The 18,316-nt window shown below is 45.1% G+C and overlaps 1 protein-coding gene across 4 annotated transcripts in view; it reads left to right on the top strand.

The window, feature by feature from the left end:
• Positions 1–18,316, top strand: part of GATAD2A (GATA zinc finger domain containing 2A) — a 104,822-nt gene that overhangs the window by 40,392 nt on the left and 46,114 nt on the right. For all 4 annotated transcript variants that reach the window (XM_080806392.1, XM_080806389.1, XM_080806391.1 and 1 more), the window contains exon 2: positions 355–443. In XM_080806392.1, coding sequence (XP_080662518.1) covers positions 429–443 — 15 coding nt within the window. In that variant the 5' untranslated portion in view covers positions 355–428. The remainder of the gene's footprint in view (positions 1–354; positions 444–18,316) is intronic.

The following is an 18,316-nucleotide window of genomic DNA, read 5'->3' as shown; positions in this document are numbered from 1 at the left end:
GTTTCTGCTATTAATGTTATTACTGTTATAACCGGAATGTTGAACCGTTTGCTATATATCTGGTATGTCAGGATGTGGCTGCTTATTACCACCTCATATCTCTGACCATATTGCTGAAGTCAGTGTCTGGGACGCTAGGGTTTATTGGTTAACACTGTATTGGGTCATAGGTCAGAGAGTGATAGAAATTTATTTCCTTAGCCTGTCCCCCTGTGGAAAGTAGCACAGGCACAGCTGTGGTTGAAATCTAAAATTTTGCTATATAAATTTGGGTGGGAGATACTGAAAATCATCCATATATTCCCGAAGATTTCCTTGGAAATTCAGTATTTCTTTTTCTCCCTTTTACTTTAGGTTGGTCAGCACGTTGACACAAGTTGCCTTTTGACGTAGCTGCCGCCATGGCCAGCTGGTAGGACTAGCATCTCATGCACGGAAGCCAGGTGAGTGTTTGGGGTCTGTTATCTGTGGAATGACTTGCCCAGCTTCTTGGACATTTGAAACTGATCACTGCTTCAGAAGCTTGCAGCTACTTCTAGAGGAAATGGAGGGAAGTAAGTCGCTCCAGGATTGTGTACTGGACTGTCACCACGGGATCACTGAGGCCCTGCCCTTGCTTCCAGGGAGGCCATTTCTTCTCCCTTCCTGTCTCAGGGTTCACTCACTTGAAAAGCCCAGGCCTAAATGGAATAAACCTTCCAGGGAGTGTCAGGAGTAAAAGATAATCCTGGCCAGGTGGCCTTTGCCCTCTGGCCATTTTTGTGATTTCTCAACACTGACCGAAATGAGTAGAATTTTTCCCTGACCACTGTCTGTGGCATAGGGCCTGGCACTGGTGGTTGGAGCTGGTTGCCCTGACCTCCAACTCATGCCTGTGAGGAAACTGAGGCAGCCTGACCCCTTGCTTAGGGCTCTCAACTCAAGGACTGTCAGAACCTAGCAGGACTGATCTTGACACCTGGGTGGGATTTTTGTCTTGTTATCAGCAGGGTTTGCCCAGCTATGTTTTGGCTGAGGACTGTCTATCTGGAGAAGAACTTAAGAGCTCAAAGTTAGAACTTTAAGGCAGGTGGAGACCTCCTGGGTTGGTCAGCTGCTTCCTTTTCCAGGCCAGCCAGCAGGTAACTTGCTTAGGGGTGCATGCCAGTCTAACAGCACCATAGCTGCATGGAGTGAGAACCAGTTGCCTGGATTTGCCCGCTTCTTGACAATAGATGGGATTAGTTTTGTGAGGTTTTGGCTCTTATTTGCATGTAGCAAAAAAACAAAAACACATGAGCATAGTCAAGTTATCCTGTTAGTGGGAAAACAGTTCCAGAATGTTCTTCCAACAAACAAGCTTTACCAGTGCTTTAAAAAAATTTTTTTTTGAAGATTTTATTTATTTATTTATTTGTTTGAGAAAGTGAGCTCAACCATGAGTTGGGGAGAGGGGCAGAGGGAGAAGCAGACTCCCCACTGAGCAAGGAGCCCAGCTTTAAAAAATTTTTTTAACAATCAAGATCTAATTTGTCTACCATACATTTCCCTCATTTATAGTATACGATTCTGTGATTTTTTTTTTGTTTAATAGTGTTGTGCAACCTTCACCTCTGTCTAGTTCCAGAGCACTTATCACCCCAAAAAGAAATTCCATCTTCGTTAGTGGTCACTCCTTATACTCCTTCTCTCACTAATCTGCTTTCTGTCTCTACACATTTGCCTGTCCTGGACATATCAGCAGAGTTACCCAATATATAACCTTGTGTGTCTGGCTTCTCAGCATAGTTTTTGAGGTTCATCCACATTGTATCATGATTCAGTGCTTCATACACTTTTATGGCTGAGTAATAATTCTATCACATGGATGGACCATGTACTCATTCATCTGGGATAAATTTGGGTGTTTCCACCTTTTAGCAGTTCTGAATAGTGCTGCTATGAATGTTTGTGTACACAGTATGTGTGGATGTATTTTTGATTCCTTTGGGTGTATACCTAGGAGTGGAGTTGCTGGGTCATATGGTAACTGTTGAACATTTTGAGGACCTTCCAGACTCAGTTGTCATGGCAGCTGTACCATTTTACATAGCCCAGCCCTGCCTGAGGTCCTCACAGTTCTGAAGACAAGAAGTAACCTCAAGTCTGTGCTGGTTTCCTAGAGCTAGATGAGGATTAGATCATCAGTGTTGACGATGCTTGATACCTGGTCCTGGTGGCATAGTGGGACATCCACAAGGGGTGGGCCTGGCACTTGGCTGTTGATGGCTATTTTTAGACATTAGCATTTAAAAATCAAGGAACTTCACATCTGAAAAAGGTCTCACTTGAACCCCTGCCCAGTGGGGTTAGGGACTCCCCTTGGCTTGCAGCTCAGGTCATTGTCTAAAGGCAGTGGGCTAGCTTAGGGTTCTCTGAGGTTCTAGGATGGGTGCTCCGCCATTTGCCTGGTTCTTTGTTAACTCAGAAGTAGTAAGTACTTGCTGAATGAATGAATGAATGAATGGTTAAAAGCAAGCTCCTCCTTTCCTGTCGCAGGACCAGCAGGGAAGACACAACCATAGCATTAGAAGCAGACAGTTTGGGGGTTTAAACTCCTAGAAGTAATCCTAAGTGTTCTTTCTGGCCTTGCCTCTCCCCACCCAGTACAGGAAGGGGCTTGATAGGAAGGGGACAGTCTGTGAACAGTTATGGCATGTGATAGTTAATGCCAAACAGGCAAAACACCCTTGAATAATTATTTTTTAAGATCTGTAAATATGTCAGCTTGTACTTTTTGTTGTGGGCTATAAGTCACCTCAGCAATTTGGTTTTCTCTGATTAATACTAGCCCATACCCACTTTTAATTGTACCATGGCCTGTGGTCAGCTAGTATCTCCCCATTCCTGCCATCCAGGACTCAGTGGGCACAGAAGAGGAGCGGGGCAAGAGGAAAGTAGGCTCCCGATGAGCCCTGAGGTACACACACAGCCCCCACATAGTGCCCCACTGTGTACATAGTGGAGGTGTGTACACCTTGGGTCAGACTGCCAGCTTGGGCTAATGGATGTGGCATCTGCCTCTTGAATTTTTCTTGTCAGGAGCCCTGTTTGTTCAAGTACACACTGCTAGTGTGCTGAATGACTAGCCTTATGTTGGGTGTTAAGGATTAAAAATGGGTGTGACTTAGAGAAATACACTTCACAGAGAAAGTGAATGCGGATGTCTCTAACCAAGGTATGGAAAGATGCTCAGGTCTTTCTGATACTAAGAATAATTTTCATTGGAGCTTCCCCAAAACAGCATGTCTGACCTTTTGTCCCCAGGGGTGGATACCAGTCTGTTGGTGGAAATCAGGCACTGCCATATGTTGCTTTTAGAGGTTCACAACTCTTCAGAGAGAGATTGGCTTACCCTTTGCCCCAGAAATTCCACTTCTAGAAATGTATCACAAAGATGCACTGTCAAAAATAAGAATTGTGACAAGGATGTTCCTTACAACATTCTGAAGTAGCAAAACTGGAAATGACTTAGATGAATGTCAGTTGGGACTGGAGCCGGATAGGGGTAGAGCTTCTGGTGAGGTGGTGTCAAGCCCCTGAAGGAAGGAGGCATGTCCTCATGTTATGGTGATAAGATTTCTAGGATGAAGTAAGAAGTGGAAAAAACAAGGTGGAGGATAAAGAGATGTAGTGCACTTACTTGTCCAAGGGAAGGTGGGGAGACATGGCCATATGTGTATGTGTTTGCTTATTTTTTTTTTATTTTTTTATTTTTTCAAAAGATTTTATTTATTTATTGGACAGACAGAGATCACAAGTAGGCAGAGAGGCAGGCAGAGAGAGAGGAGGAAGCAGGCTGCCCGCTGAGCAGAGAGCCTGATGCGGGGCTCGATCCCAGGACCCCGAGATCATGACCTGAGCCGAAGGCAGAGGCTTTAACCCACTGAGCCACCTAGGCGCCCCTATATTTTATTTTTAAATATAGGAAATCTAAACCATAAATGAACAACATGGTCATTTCTGGGAGGAAGGCTGAGAAGAGACAGGGTTACCAGGAGATGTCTCTGGCTTTCTTTTTCGGTGTAGCACCAGATGGGTGTTTTACATAATTATAAACAAAAGTATGGCAGATGTTGTTTGGAGCAGGGGAGAGAAGCAACCCCTAAAAACCAGAAGCAAAAGGAAGTGAATAGGAATCTAGGTATATGTCAGTTGTGACTGAGGTTGGTGACTTAACATCTGAGAGAATTTGCTTTGCTAGAGTTTTAAACATAGTAGTTAGACTATAAATGTTGTAATGTGATAAGCCATAAGGGCAAAAACTTCTTCTTTAAAAAATCATTAACTGTTTTTAGGAATTATTTTTGGTTTTAGGTTAATTATACCAGTAGTCTTATTATATAAAGTAGTGCCCCTTCCCCTATAAGAACACTTTCCAGGACCATCATGGGATGCCTGAAAACGCAGATACTATCAAACCCTATATATACTATGATTTTTCCTATGCATATATACTTATAAAGTTTAGTTTAAAAGTTAGGAACTGTAAGAGATTAACAACAATATCTAATTATAATAGAACTGTTAGAGCTATACTAAAATAAAAGTTGTGTGAATGTGGTCTCTCTCTCAAAATATCTTAGTACTGTACTCACCCTTCTTGTGATGATGTGAGATGATAAAATGCCTGTGTGATGAGATGGAGTGAGGTGAATGACGTAGGTGTTGCAACATAGCATTAGGCTACTATTGACTTCTGTTGGTCTGCCAGAGGATCATCTGCTCCTGGACCGTGATTGACCACAGGTAACTGAAACTGTGGATAGTGGGGACAATTATATTGCAGGAGAAAACAAGCAGTTAATGTCTTTAAGAATCAGAATTTTCAGCACTAAGAAAAATACAAATATAAAATCAAAGCACTTAAGTTATAACATTTTAATTCTAACTCTGCTTTGGGAATGTCCTCATTGTGTAAGACTGCGAAGGGTGGGACAGAGGAATATGAATAAAAACAGATTCCCAAGTTGGAACATCAGATGTGTTAAAAATCCACAGGTTCATTTATATTGGTGCTCAAAAGGAAAGGAAGAAATTCTCTGGTCCTCTTTGGAAGGTTCTGTTGAACCGATTCATTTTTAAAACTGGTAAATAGAAACTAGTATTTATTCTTTCACTTTTCTATGGACTGAACTCTCGAGGAACAAAATGGTGAGAGCAAGCTTCCCTCACAGGTTCAGTGCTGCCCTGCAGAACTTCCTGGAACTCTCTGTACCCTCACTGTCCAATGTGGCACCTGGAATAGTTTGAAGAAGTCAAATTTTCATTTAATTTTAGTCTTTAAATAACCACATGCGACTAGTGGACAGTGCAGCTACTAACATATTCTAGCTAATTAAAATGAAATGATGAAATTAAAAGCTTAAAAGTTTTCAGATACATAATGAAATGGTGAATCCAGACAGTGATTCTCTGTAGCTGCCTGCCATCAAGGAGAATGTGTGTCCTTCTGTAATGATGTGTGCTTGGTTGGGCCTCAAAATCTAGTTTACAGTAAATCAGGGACATGTTGCATTATAGTTACAGGGATGCCAACCTGACTTTGGGAAACAGGATAAATAAATGTATGGTTGAAAGGAAAGGTTGGAGGGGCACCTATAGATTTCAACCATGTGTGACTGACAAAGATTAAGAAATGCTTGTTAGTGGGAGGCGTCTGGGTGGCTCAGTGGGTTAAGCCTCTGCCTTAGGCTCAGGTTATGATCTCAGGGTCCTGGGATCGAGCCCCACATTGGGCTCTCTGCTCAGCAGGGAGCTTGCTTACCCCTCTCTCTGCCTGCCTCTCTGCTTGCTTGTGATCTCTGTCAAAGAAAGAAATAAAATCTTAAAAAAAAGTGCTTGTTAAATTGTTGGAGGTCAGCTCATGAAATTGTGGTTTGTTTGTGCTGTAGAGATAAATATTGACCAGTTTATTCATAAAATGAATGCTGTGTAGAATTTGCTTCCCAGGAGCTAGTAGAGTGTGGAGGAAGGCCAAGTGTGGAAGACCTGCAGGCTGAGTGGTGGATGTGCACTGTGAGTCATGCTCTTCTTGCTACTTCTGTGGGTATATTTGCAGTTTTCCATAATCCAGGATTTGAAAAAATGGGCTTAACCCAGGTATTCCCTCAGGGAACTTTATGACATCTGTCACCCAGGGCAGGGGAGACAGCTGCTTACAAAAGTGAGGGTGGTGGCCACTTGTGGTTAGTTTAAAATTCAAACAGAAAACCTTCAGATTCTGGAATTGTTATGAGGGGCTGTGACTCGTGGCCTCTCAGGTGGAACAGCTTCCGATTACAGCATCGTTACTTTCTGTAATAATAATACAATTACCTTTCACAGAGCCTTCAAAGAGCAATAGTTATAAAGTGGGTATTGTTCCCATTTCACAGGGGAGGAAACTGAGGCAAACCAGGCATTGTGATTTCTACCTGATGCACAGAGATGCTGATGGCACCTTCCTTTCCCTGAGCCTCTAGCCTCCCTCCCCAGTACTTGGAGCTCATTTTACCACTGCATGTGCTTCTTCACTTCAATACTTTGACTCTGATATCCCATACTTTGTTTTCTCACATAATGTATGTATGGTTTTTTTTTTTTTAACATTTTATTAATTTATTTGAGAGAGAGGCAGTGAGAGAGAGCACGAAGAGGAGAAGGTCAGAGGGAGAAGCAGACTCCCTGTGGAGCTGGGAGCTCGATGTGGGACTTGATCCCGGGACTCCAGGATCATGACCTGAGCTGAAGGCAGTAGATTAGTGGTTGCTAGGGGCCCTGAAGGGCACAGAGGCGGAGGAGTGGGAAATGACTGCTAATGGGTACAGGCTTCTTTTGGGGATAAACACATTCTGGAATTTGACAGAAATGATGATTATATGATATTGTGAATGTATTAAATGCCAACTTTGAAATGGCGAAACTGGTGAATTTTAGGTTCTGTGAATCAATCATTCAGTTCTTACAGCGATGAACTTACAACAAACCCACCACACAAGTGGGAACTAAGAATTGCCTCCAACCAAAGGAGCCAGTGCCTAAGAGCATGGCCACGTGGCAAAGATCAATTTAGCAATGGGGAGCCAAGGCGGAAAGAGGGCAAGGCCTCAGACAATTGGGGGTCACACCCCAACCTGCTTAGTTTCTACCAGGAACGAAGGGCTGACTGGACCCCATGACAGGCCTCTTCCTAGGAAACTCTGGGAAGATACAAAAGGAGGCAGGTAGATGGACACCAGGTCAAGAGACGGAGTGAGGTCCCTTCCACGAAGAGTTACAGTATAGTCCCTAAATCACACACAGGATCAAACCATCTATTTTATCCACTCCTCACTGGCTATGGCTACTATGGAGACATGACACCAGTGAGGTGAGTGTGGTCTCTAATCAAAATATATTATGTTGGGGGCGCCTGGGTGGCTCAGTGGGTTGTTTCTTCTCTCTCTCTCTCTCTCTTTTTTTTTTTTTTTTATGATTTTAAGTAATCTTTATACCAAATGTGGGGCTTTAAGTCACAATGCCAAGATAGAGAGTTGAACACTTCTCTGACTGAGCCAGCCAGACCCCGCCTCACTCCCTTGATAGTGTCCTTTGCACATTAGATTTTAATTTTGATGAAGTCCAGTTTGCCTTTTTTTTTTTCCTTCTGTTGATACTGTGCTTTTGGTTTCACATTTAAGAATATGTTGCCAAATCCAAGGTCATGATTTACCCTTCTGTTTTTTTTCTAAGAGGTTTATAGGTTTAGCTTTTAATAGTTAGGTCTTTTACCTATTGTGAGTTAATTTTTATTAAAAGGTAAGAGTTTTGTTTTTGATCCTTATGTTTTTTATTGACATGAAGACATTTTGGCTTTTTTAACAAGGAAGAGAGAATGATAGCTGGGAGTTCTGAAAATACTTTTTCTTGTATGTTTAACACACATATATGTGTCCTGGGCTCTAGGATGGTAGCACTGAACAAAGAGGTATTCCTTGTCTTACGGGAGATTGGGTTAGGAGGGTACACAGAGAGATGAGTAAATAGAATGTTAAGTGGTGATAAGTGGGAAAGAAGTTAGAAATCTACGGAGGGGGTTGTGTGGAGGGGAGATATCATCACTTTGCTGTCTCAGCTAAGACCTGAAAAAGAGAGGGTAGTTCAGAGACCTGGGGGCAGAGACCTTCCAGGCAGAGAGAACAGGAAGTGCAAAGGCCCTGGGGTGGGAGTGAGCTTGACTGTCTGGAGCAGCCAGAATGTCATTGTGGCCTAAGAGAATGGGGTCAGGGTGGAGTGGGGCATGGGATGGGAGGAGACAAAATCAGAGAGACAGACCTGACCTTAAGGCTGCTTGAGGCGAGGGCCTTGCTTTTACCTTGAATAGTAAAAAGGACCACTTAATGTGATACCCGCAAGCCCAGCTCTGCTGTTTCCCAGTGATGGATTGATTGATGTAGGTATCTGAACAACTGTCTGCCCAAGGGGAAGATTTCCACTTACTGTAGAGGCTAGAAGTGGGATTTCTGTTTCAGCTCTTACAGCTGGGCAGAAAGTGCTGAGAGAACTTTTCCTTGGTAGGAATGGTTTCTCAGTCCCAGGGCCTTTATTGAGACCAGAAACTTAATCCTAAAAGTAAGTTTCCCTGCTGACTCTGATCCTCCTGGGGCATTTGCCAGTGTGCTCTGATAGCATAGAATATGCAGGGAGGAGCTTGACAAAGGAAACCCAGGAAAGGCCTTCAGGTGTTCCCATATTGCTGGGTACCCTGATGAAAATGACAAAAGAGGCACCCCTGGTTCCCCTACTTTCTCCTTCTGTCTCCTCCTAGGAATGGAGGTGACTTTTTTGGTCCTTTTTGGACTTGTCTGTGCAAAACCTCCCTGCCATTTTCAGCCAGGGGCCTCAGTGGAGCTGGTGGTTAGAGCTGTGTCTTGGCCCTGAGGGAGTTGGCACTGAAAGGGTTAAGGCTTCCCATTTTGTGATGTGACACCTAATGGGGACATTGCAGATGGCATGAAAATGGTAGGTGTAACCCTTTGTAGACCATGGAGGCGCATGGTTCAGGAGGCAGCTGAGAAGGAACAGAGGGCTCTTCCTTTCCCATGGGAGGCAAATGTAGCCCACTAGCCCTGAGGGTAACATCCCGCACCAGGGGGATTCCTGGTTAGTGTTTCCAGGTGGACATTTAATATTGCTCAGATTCCCCTTCACAGGCAGCACCTTTGTTTCTCTGTTGTGTGCTCCTGCAGCAGCATGTTTCTTTCTGGCTGTAGGGTTGGGCTTTGGCCCAGCGGCTCTGGCTGCTCCTGGTGGTTGGATGCGTATGTGGAGCCACTTCCAGGTGGGTGGTGTTGGGTGCTCACGGGGCACTTCTGGAGCAAACACAGAAGCCAGGTACTTATCTCCAGTGTGAGCCTGGAGGAGCTACTATAGTTTTAAAGATACTTGCTACTGGTCTTTCCCTCTCTTAACATGTGATCAGCGTAAGTGCACTTTTTTCCCACTGTGTGCTCTGACTGGAGATGGAAGACTGGCTTTCATTTCATGTCTCTGGGAAGGGGTGCTCAGAAGCCAAGGCATGGGGCTGGGGTGCAGATGTAGTTGAGGGGGATCTGTTTGATCCACATTATTCCCTGTTTTCAGAAGTTTGCAGGAGATTGGCTATGTCTGAGGGAAGATAAGAATATACTCTGTACACTGTCTCCCCAGGATAGGATCTGTACTTTCTTCAGTTCTCCGCCCTCCCACCCCCCACCCCCCACCATTACTCCCATGACTCCAGGGAGGGAGGTTGAGGTCTGAGGACCTGATGTCCCAGGCCTGGCGCTGCACATCCTGGAGGCAAGTTTGAGCAGCCTAGTGAACTGTCAGCAGGCTGGCCTCGTGCCTGTCTATTTTCTGGAGATGACTTGTCCCGAACCCTGCTTTGTTCCCATGCACTGTGCCTGAGTGAGCTACTACGAGTGCTGTGTTCTTTACTGTGTAGCCTGTGTGGGATTTGTGTTTAGGAATCTGGGGATCATAAAGTTTTGTCTTTAAAATGTTGATGGTCAGACGCCTTGGTGGCTCAGTCGGTTAAGCAGTGGCCTTAGGCTCAGGTCATGATCCTGGGGTTACTGGGATCAGGTCTTGCATGGGGCTCCCTGCTCAGTGTGGGGCCTGCTTCTCCATTTCCCTCTTCTCTCCTTCCCATGCTTGTGCTCTCTCACTCACTCTCTGTGTCAAATAAATACATAAAATCTTTTTTTTTTTTTAAGATTTTATGTATTTATTTGACAGACAGAGATCACAAGTAGGCAGAGAGGCAGGCAGGCAGAGAGGAGGAAGCAAGCTCCCCACCGAGCAGAGAGCCCGATGCGGGGCTCAATCCCAGGACCCCGAGCCCATGACCTGAGCCGAAGGCAGAGGCCTAACCCACTGAGCCATCCAGGCGCCCCAGTACATAAAATCTTTAACAAAAAATGTTGATGGTCACCACTTAAGTGTGTTAAAGTTTCTCCTGTCCAGGTTAACTTTGTTAAATATATCCCCAAAAAGCATTAATTCAGAGACGACATTTACAAGTCCTCCGCTTTAACAAAATCTGGTTGTAAATGTGTGTTTATTTGTAAATGTGAAAACTAGAGGTGCCAGTTCCTTTTTAATCTTTTTCATTCTTAACCTGTTTCTCTGGATGGTTCTTGAACCAAGGACTAGAGGTAACTATGATAGATGATGTCGTGGCCTGTGTTAGATGGCCCCCCAACCCCTTGATGGTAACAGGCTTATATTTGATGGGTCATTAGGATTTCAGATGGTGTGCAGTGTGTGGACACACCTGGGATATTAGAAGTGTTCTGTTATGAGGAGGCTGAGATGCTCCTGAACTTAACCTTCCCCTTTGGCTCCTAGTCCAAGCTGAGGACTGCAGTTACAAAGGGTTTCCCAGAAGGATTAGGTAGAGTGCACTTGTAGGGGCTGGGAGCAGAGAAGTCCCCCGAAGAGAGTTCCCGTGCTCAGATTGATTTGGTTGATGGAGTGACTGGAGGCACTTGATTTTAAGTTGTGTGTATGTGTCTTTGGAGCATCCTTTTCTATTTCATGGCTCTTAGGGCTTCCTCCCACCCTTTCCTTTAGGATCCAGTTACAGGTTCTAGCCCTTCTCACTCTCACAGGCTGATGGCTGGCCCTGACCTCCACCCCAACCCCAGTCCCTGGACTCCTGAAAGGTTCCCAGTGCCCAGAGAAGTCCATGTGAGGTCCTGCCATCACCGAGAGCCTCTCACACAGAGTATAAGTGGCCTAACAGGATTCCTTTTCCTTCTACACAATTTCATCCCATTAAAAAAAAAAAAAACTTTAAAGTTTTGATCTCCTTTTATTTGGTTTCATTTACTTTTCCTGGAGATGGGTTTTCATGCTCCTGTATATTTTCCACTTCATCTTTTCTAACATATTTCCTCCCTCCTCTATCTTTTTTTTTTTTTTAAGATTTTATTTATTTATTTGATAGAGATCACAAGTAGGCAGAGAGGCAGGCAGAGACAGAGAGAGGGGGAAGCAGGCTCTCTGCTGAGCAGAGAGCCCAATGTGGGGCTCGACCCTGGGATCATGACCTGAGCTGAAGGCAGAGGCTTTAACCCACTGAACCACCCAGGCATCCCCCTCCCTCCTCTATCTTTACAAGTCCAGATTTTGTTCTTGGGGCCCAGCTCCAATGAAGCATTTCTAGATTGTTCCCTTCTACCAAGACAAACTCCTTTTCTGGCGTTGAGTTGTAATAAAATGGTGATTTAGCACGTGCATTTCACAGCCTTTATAAGGTCTATGCTCCTACGAAGGCAGGGACCCAGAACTACTCTTTCTCCTACCCTCCAGAGAGCAGGTACCTCTGGGTTACTGTCTCTTGGAGAGGTCATTATCTGGTGTGGTATCAGCATTTGTTAGGAGTCTGTCAGCATCTACATCCTGCTGGGTGGGATAGGCTGTGAACTAAGAGATGGGAGTGTCCTAGGTAGTTAGTAACTGACCAGGCTCCTTGTGCTGCAGAAGTTCCCTTCTGGGTTTAGGCATTACTTAGATAAACAACAGTAAAGGGTGGTTAGTTCTTTGTCCTCTCTGGAATCTTAGCTTACTCTATGCACAAAGTTGTAGAAATGAACATGGTTGCAGTGTTGGTGATTTGAAAATGCTCTGCCGCTCCAGCCAGGTGTGAAATCACTAGTCTTGGGCAGGGATTGGGGAAATGTGGGCTAAAGTGGCTGAGGTGCATGGGGATTTATGCGAGGCCCTGTGGGGTTCTGGGTGTCTTTGTGGTGATTCTGGCCCCCAAGTCTGATCTCATTTTCAAACTTCAGGGTTTTCCTTTTTGAGACAGGTGGATCAGAAGTTGGACACTGATCACTCATAAGAAATGCTGATCTTTTGCTTAGAATTGAACAGGGAAACACCTTTTCTGAGATAATTGGGCAAGATTTGGAAGTGGGAGGAAGGGATTAAAAACTGTGCACATGTGTGAATGCATGTATGTGGGGGTGCATGTGTCTGTGAGTATGCATGAGTGTGAATGCACATATATGTATATTTGTAGTGCAAAGTTCCTTGGTGAGCTGTAGCTTTGGGGATTTGGGAGGTATCTGTCAGTGCCCCAGTTTCCATGTCATCCTACCAATAAGGTGTCCACTGAGTGGGGTCAAATGATCCCAAGTCTGGGGCATTATGTGTTCCCTGTCCCTTTTCTTCTCTTCTCACTTCCCTCACCCTCCCCAGCATCCAGAGCCAAGGCAATATGGCCACTGGAGGTTGATAGTGAGATTGTCCAACTTGTGAGAAGCCTTTGAAAGAGTGACTAAGCCCCTCCCAACAGGACAGAAGAATTTGTTGGTCATGTGTCTCATTTTTATAAAGTGGTTGTCCACCTGGTGAGCTGTATTTGCTGCTTTTAACACAAAGGAGAAAGCTCAGTAAACTTGCATTGAGACCCCAGGTTAGGGGTGAAGTGATATGCCCACCAGTCAGGTCCAGTGTTCACATAAAAGCAGAATAGAAGGACCAAAGTGGTGATTCGGTGGAGTCCCCAGGAGGGTCCCTGGGGTTCTCTTGGTGTCCCCAGGCTGGACTAGGCTGTGGAGCTGCAGCTGTAGGCAGAATGTTCCAAATGAAGGTCATGATTATAAAGAAATCTCTGTCCATTCTGTGGGGCAGGAAACAGGGTGCAAAGCTATGACAGTGCTACCTGTCTGCCCAGGACCTGCCCTAGAGTGGGGCGCTTGGAGGGGCACTGTGGTATGGATCTGCATCCTTCTAGTCCCCAGGAGGGGTTCTCCCCACCCCCTTCTTGAAGTTTCCCTGGCACAGGTGACCCCTTTCCTCCTAGCCCTCAAGGGTGAAGGCAAGTCCTGGTTACCTGGAGAAGTTGGTTGGGCCCTGTAGCTCCCTTCCTACTGCAGGACATCCCCAGGGACTTCTGGTCCTTCAGCAGGTTAGCCCCAGTGTGTTCAAGTCACTTTGTGTCCCAGCTCAAGCATCCCTGTTTCAAGAAGGGCTCACCCCAGCCCATTCCCTCCCAGCCCTGTGCCCATCAAGGTCCTTCACATCCCTGTGCTTTTCCTTAGAGCTTTGGTCTGATGCTCAGGTATGAGTGCTGAGGAACCGCTTGCTTTTGTAACTGGGTTAAAGTTCCAGCCACTGCAGTAATTGAGTTTATAGCTCATAATTTCCTTATACGATGGACCTATTTATCTTGAGAGTGTGTAGGGCTTTTAGGGTGGTATAAAATAGTGAGACAGGCTAACCATTTGGTAAGCTCTCTGCACTCAGCACTTTTTGAAACTAAATTTCTTCTGACTTATCAAAAGGGGTAACCTTGTGTCCTGGGCTCAGATTGAATTTACATGTTCACGTCCTTTTTTGAAACCTGTTTTCCTCTGTAGTCAATTCTCTGATAATGCTTGTTTTGGAAAAGCAGATTTGTTCCAACACTATTGATATATTAGGACACAGTTGGAGCATAACACATATGTATGATTTTGTCCAGGAGAAATGCCAAGTTCAGGTTAGAGGTTGAGGAGCTATGACCCACAACCTGTGGTCTGTTTTGGTAAATAAAGTTTGATTGGGACACAGCTATGCCCATTTGAGGACATACTAATACAACTGCAGAGCTGTGTAATCAGGACAGAGACAGAATGACCTGCAAAGCTGAAAATATTTACCGTGTCCCTTTAAGAACAAGTTTGCCAACTCCTGGAGTAGGTGAATCCACAAAATTTCTCCCAGCTGAAAGAACACCTGATAGTACACAAAATGGAAAGGCACAACTCAGATATGCACCAGGCCCCCTCTAGACCATACCATTTTCTCTTGCGGTCAGATAGCCTCATTCCAGCATGTCACAGTAACTCAGAAAACAGCCACAGCAAATGCCAGGTCTTCCCTTCAGTGAGGTTCAGGCTTCAGGCTTCAGGTAGCATTTGTGTATTTCTTTGCTGTTTAACATGTTACCATTTAAAAATCAGGTTCCTGTCTTTTTTTTTTTAATGTCATGATGAAGTTTTGGGGTGTTGTGTACCTAACCCTGTTGTTCTGGTAGCCCTGTGTTTTTATTGCACGATTTTGCAATATGCCATGGTTTTTTAGAAATGCATATATGTTGTGCTCCAGAACTTTTACTGTACTTAGAAAGCAAACAGCGAAAGATGTGATCTCATTCAACAACATAAAGTTGTAATCATTTAATATCTCATCTGGACCTTGTGGGCGAGAGGTCAAGCCCAATTCTGTACTTGTGAGGAGCTCCCAGTATCCTTTGGAAACCTCACATGTGACTCTGGGTGGTTAATGGAATCTTTCATTTGGGACTGCCTGGAGCATGGGCTTCAGTTCCCAGCATGTCTTACCCATTTGCTGTGTGACTACAATCTGCCTCAGTTTCCCCACCTGTAAGGTGGGGGTAGGTGGTGGCAGTTACCTTGCAGGTGGTTATGAGGATCATTTGACATGATCTGTGTGAGGTAAAAGCTCAGTGTTAGGTGTTTTGCCCTTAAAAGTAAGAAGACCCCACATTTCTGGTAACAACAGAGGAGCAATATACTTGGGTCACAATCTGAGGATCTCAGTGTTGAAATGGGGTTGAGATGTCTGGACCAGCACCCTTTCCCCTACTGGGAGCTCCTCTTCATAAAACTTACATTTGTTCATTCATCAGATAGATGTCTCTCGTCTGTCTGCTGTGTGGCGGACACTCTTCTCTTCCAGGGCTAGGGACAAACAGGAGTATTGACACTGAGGCACAGCTGTCATGTAGCCTGTTATCTGTTGGGTGGTAGTGACATTTAACTCTGGGGTCCCATGGCTCCTGGCTGCAGGGTCCTCCCTGGCCTGGCCCTGGGCAGCGGAAATCTTAATTCCCTCAGGTGTAGTTCCCTCTCGTTTGAGGATGGGTGTTTTATCTTCCTCCTCATTAGCACGTGCATCATTTTATTTATTTATTTATTTTTCTAAAGATTTTATTTATTTATTTGACAGACAGAGATCACATAGGCAGAGAGGCAGGCAGAGAGAGAGGAGGAAGCAGGCTCCCCGCTGAGCAGAGAGCCCGATGCGGGGCCCGATCCCAGGACCCTGAGACCATGACCCGAGCCGAAGGCAGAGGCTTAACCCACTGAGCCACCCAGGCGCCCCACACGTGCATCATTTTAGCTGCACTATGTGCTTATTACTCCAGAAGAAAACAAACCATTTAAACATGATTTAACAGAAGGCCTTTTGAGGGGCACTTGGGTGGCTCAGTGGGTTGGGCCTCTGCCTTCAGCTCAGGTCATGATCCCAGAGTCCTGGAATCGAGCCCTGCATTGGGCTCTCTGCTCGGTGGGGAGCCTACTCCCCCCCCCCCCCGCCTGCCTCTCTGCCTACTTGTGATTTCTCTCTCTGTCAAATAAATAAAAATCTTTAAAAAAAAAAGACGGGGGGGGGAGGCCCTTTGACTGTGTAGTGGAATGTTCACAACGGGCAGCTTGTGAAAGTGCCAGGTAGAAAGGAATGGTGGACCTGGGTTTCAGGCCCAGACTCTTCACCTACCGAGACTTGGATTTCCCTACCTTGGGTGACATGCTCATCTTCAACAAGCAGAGGCTTGTTGAGTAAGTGTTGAGTGGCAGCTATCACCCCCAGCATGTGTGGTTCCCCCGCCCAGGTCACAGGACTGCTACAGGGAGGGTCTCCCTAGGATCCTCTTAGTGTAAGTCTTTGAAGGCCCAGGGACCTTCTAGCTAGGCAGCTGGACCTAGGGCCTTTTTGATGGTGTACAAGAGAAAAAACACCTGTATTTTTGGAGTATCTTAGGTTTTCAGATCCCTAAGGGTTAAGAACCCAGCTTTAGTCAGTGAATAGTAAGACTTAGTTGTCCTTTTGAGCAAACCTGTAGCACAGGACTCATGTGGCTCTCTTCTCTGCCTGAGACCCTCCCAGCCCAGTGGTTTGACCCTCTCCTGCCTAGACCATCTCCCTAGATTCTTGTTTCTCTCTCAGCCTTAGTCTATGAGACTCTATCTCTGTATACTCAGCTTTCAGAGTCCGAACACAGAGGGGTTGTGTTTTTTTTTTTTAAGATTTTTTATGTATTTATTTGAGAGAGAGATCATAAGTAGGCAGAGAAGCAGGCAGAGAGAGAGAGGGAAGCAGGCTCCCTGCTGAGCAGAGATTCCCGATGTGGGGCTCGATCCCAGGACCCTGGGATCATGACCCAAGCTAAAGGCAGAGGCCCAACCCACTGAACCCCCCAGGCCCCCCAGAGGGTTGTTGTTTTTTAGATTTTATTTATTTGAGAGAGAGAGTATGAGCAGGGGGGAAGGGCAGAGGGAGAGAGAAGAGAAGCAGACTCCTGTGGAGCAGGGAGCCTGATGTGGGGCTCGATCCCAGGACCCAGAGATCACAACTTGAGCCAAAGGCAGCCGCTTAACCACCTGAGCCACCTGGGTGTCCCTGAACGCAGAGTATTTAATGAAAGTACTTGTTTGCTTCGTTTTTACCTATAGGGCAAATGCAAGGAAGCATACATTATTTTGAGGCTAATTTATAGAAATGTAGGTTTAACTCAGTAGCGTGTACTGAACCTGTATTGTTTTGCTCCACACTGAATATGAAGGTGAATGGGAAAACAGAGTTTTGCAAGGGAATGGGAAAACAGAGTTTAGCAAGCTGGGAAGAGAGATGAAGCTGCTGAGTAGTATAGGGGTTGTTGCTGTGGGCAGTCTTCCTGAGGAACTGGGTAAGACCCACCTTCCCTCAGAGTGAGCCCACACTGATGCCATGGCCTGGCAGCCAGTTCACAACTGGTAGCCCAGGTAGAAGTTGGACTGTGGGGAGGAGCTGAGGGGTCTGGGTTTATGGCTTAGAGCTTGAGAGTCTCTTTAGTGACACAGAGGGTAGACTCTTAAGCTGCATAGACACTTGCTCATAATGGACGGGAAGGTCACAGCAGCATCCCCTCTCAGTCCACTGAAGGTTGCATGTTTGTCTTATGTTCTTGGTTCTTCCTGTTGGAGGAGCGTAGCCTTGTGATTTCCCTATGTTACAGGACACCCTCCCTCTGGCCTGGGAGCACTTCCCTCCAAAGGGCCCTCTTCCCTTGTCTCACTCCCACTAGTCCTTTCAGTTTTCAGCCTCTGCATCTTGGAGTGTTACTTTGTCTAGCTCTGTTTTATCTTTGTGTTCTTTGAATATAAGACTGAGATGAAGTTATCCTTAGGAGAAATAATTTCATACAGAAATGTTTAATACAGAAAGTGAAAGTTTCTTAATTCTTCAGAAATGAGTGCTATGGCTTTTAGCCCAATTTCTTTCACTTTTGATTTTAGTAAGCTTTTTCGTTTTTTTTTTTTTCTGAAGATTAAAGCCTTTTTAAGCCATGTGTTTATACTATTTATATTATAATATTTATACATAATAAATATTTTAAATACTTTACTTATACTATTACAGTTTATACTATTCTGCAATTTTGTTTTCTCATTCAAGTTATTTCTTACATCATTATGTGTGTCTTCACTTAGTATGTCTGTGAGGTATGGGTAGGGAAACTGAGGCTCAAAGAATAACAGGATCCTTCAGCCAGTTCCCTGAGATCTGGCTTCTGTTCTCTCTAGTGTCTGATAGTAGAGGCTGGCTGTTGGAATCATCCTTCTATTTCCCAAGTTAAATTGTATCCCTTATACTCAACCTTAACAGGGTTTGATGTTTAAAACTTGAGAACTGGCATCTTTAGTATGAGTTCCTTCCAGAACACAGCCACTTCATCCCTGCTGCTGTTGCTCAGAGAGATATATCAGAGAGTGGCTCAGGACTCGAACAGAGGGAGGCC

This window comes from Martes martes (assembly GCF_963455335.1).
Source record: "Martes martes genome assembly, chromosome: 1".
Lineage (NCBI taxonomy): Eukaryota > Metazoa > Chordata > Mammalia > Carnivora > Mustelidae > Martes > Martes martes.
This window is presented reverse-complemented; position numbering and strand designations above follow the sequence as displayed.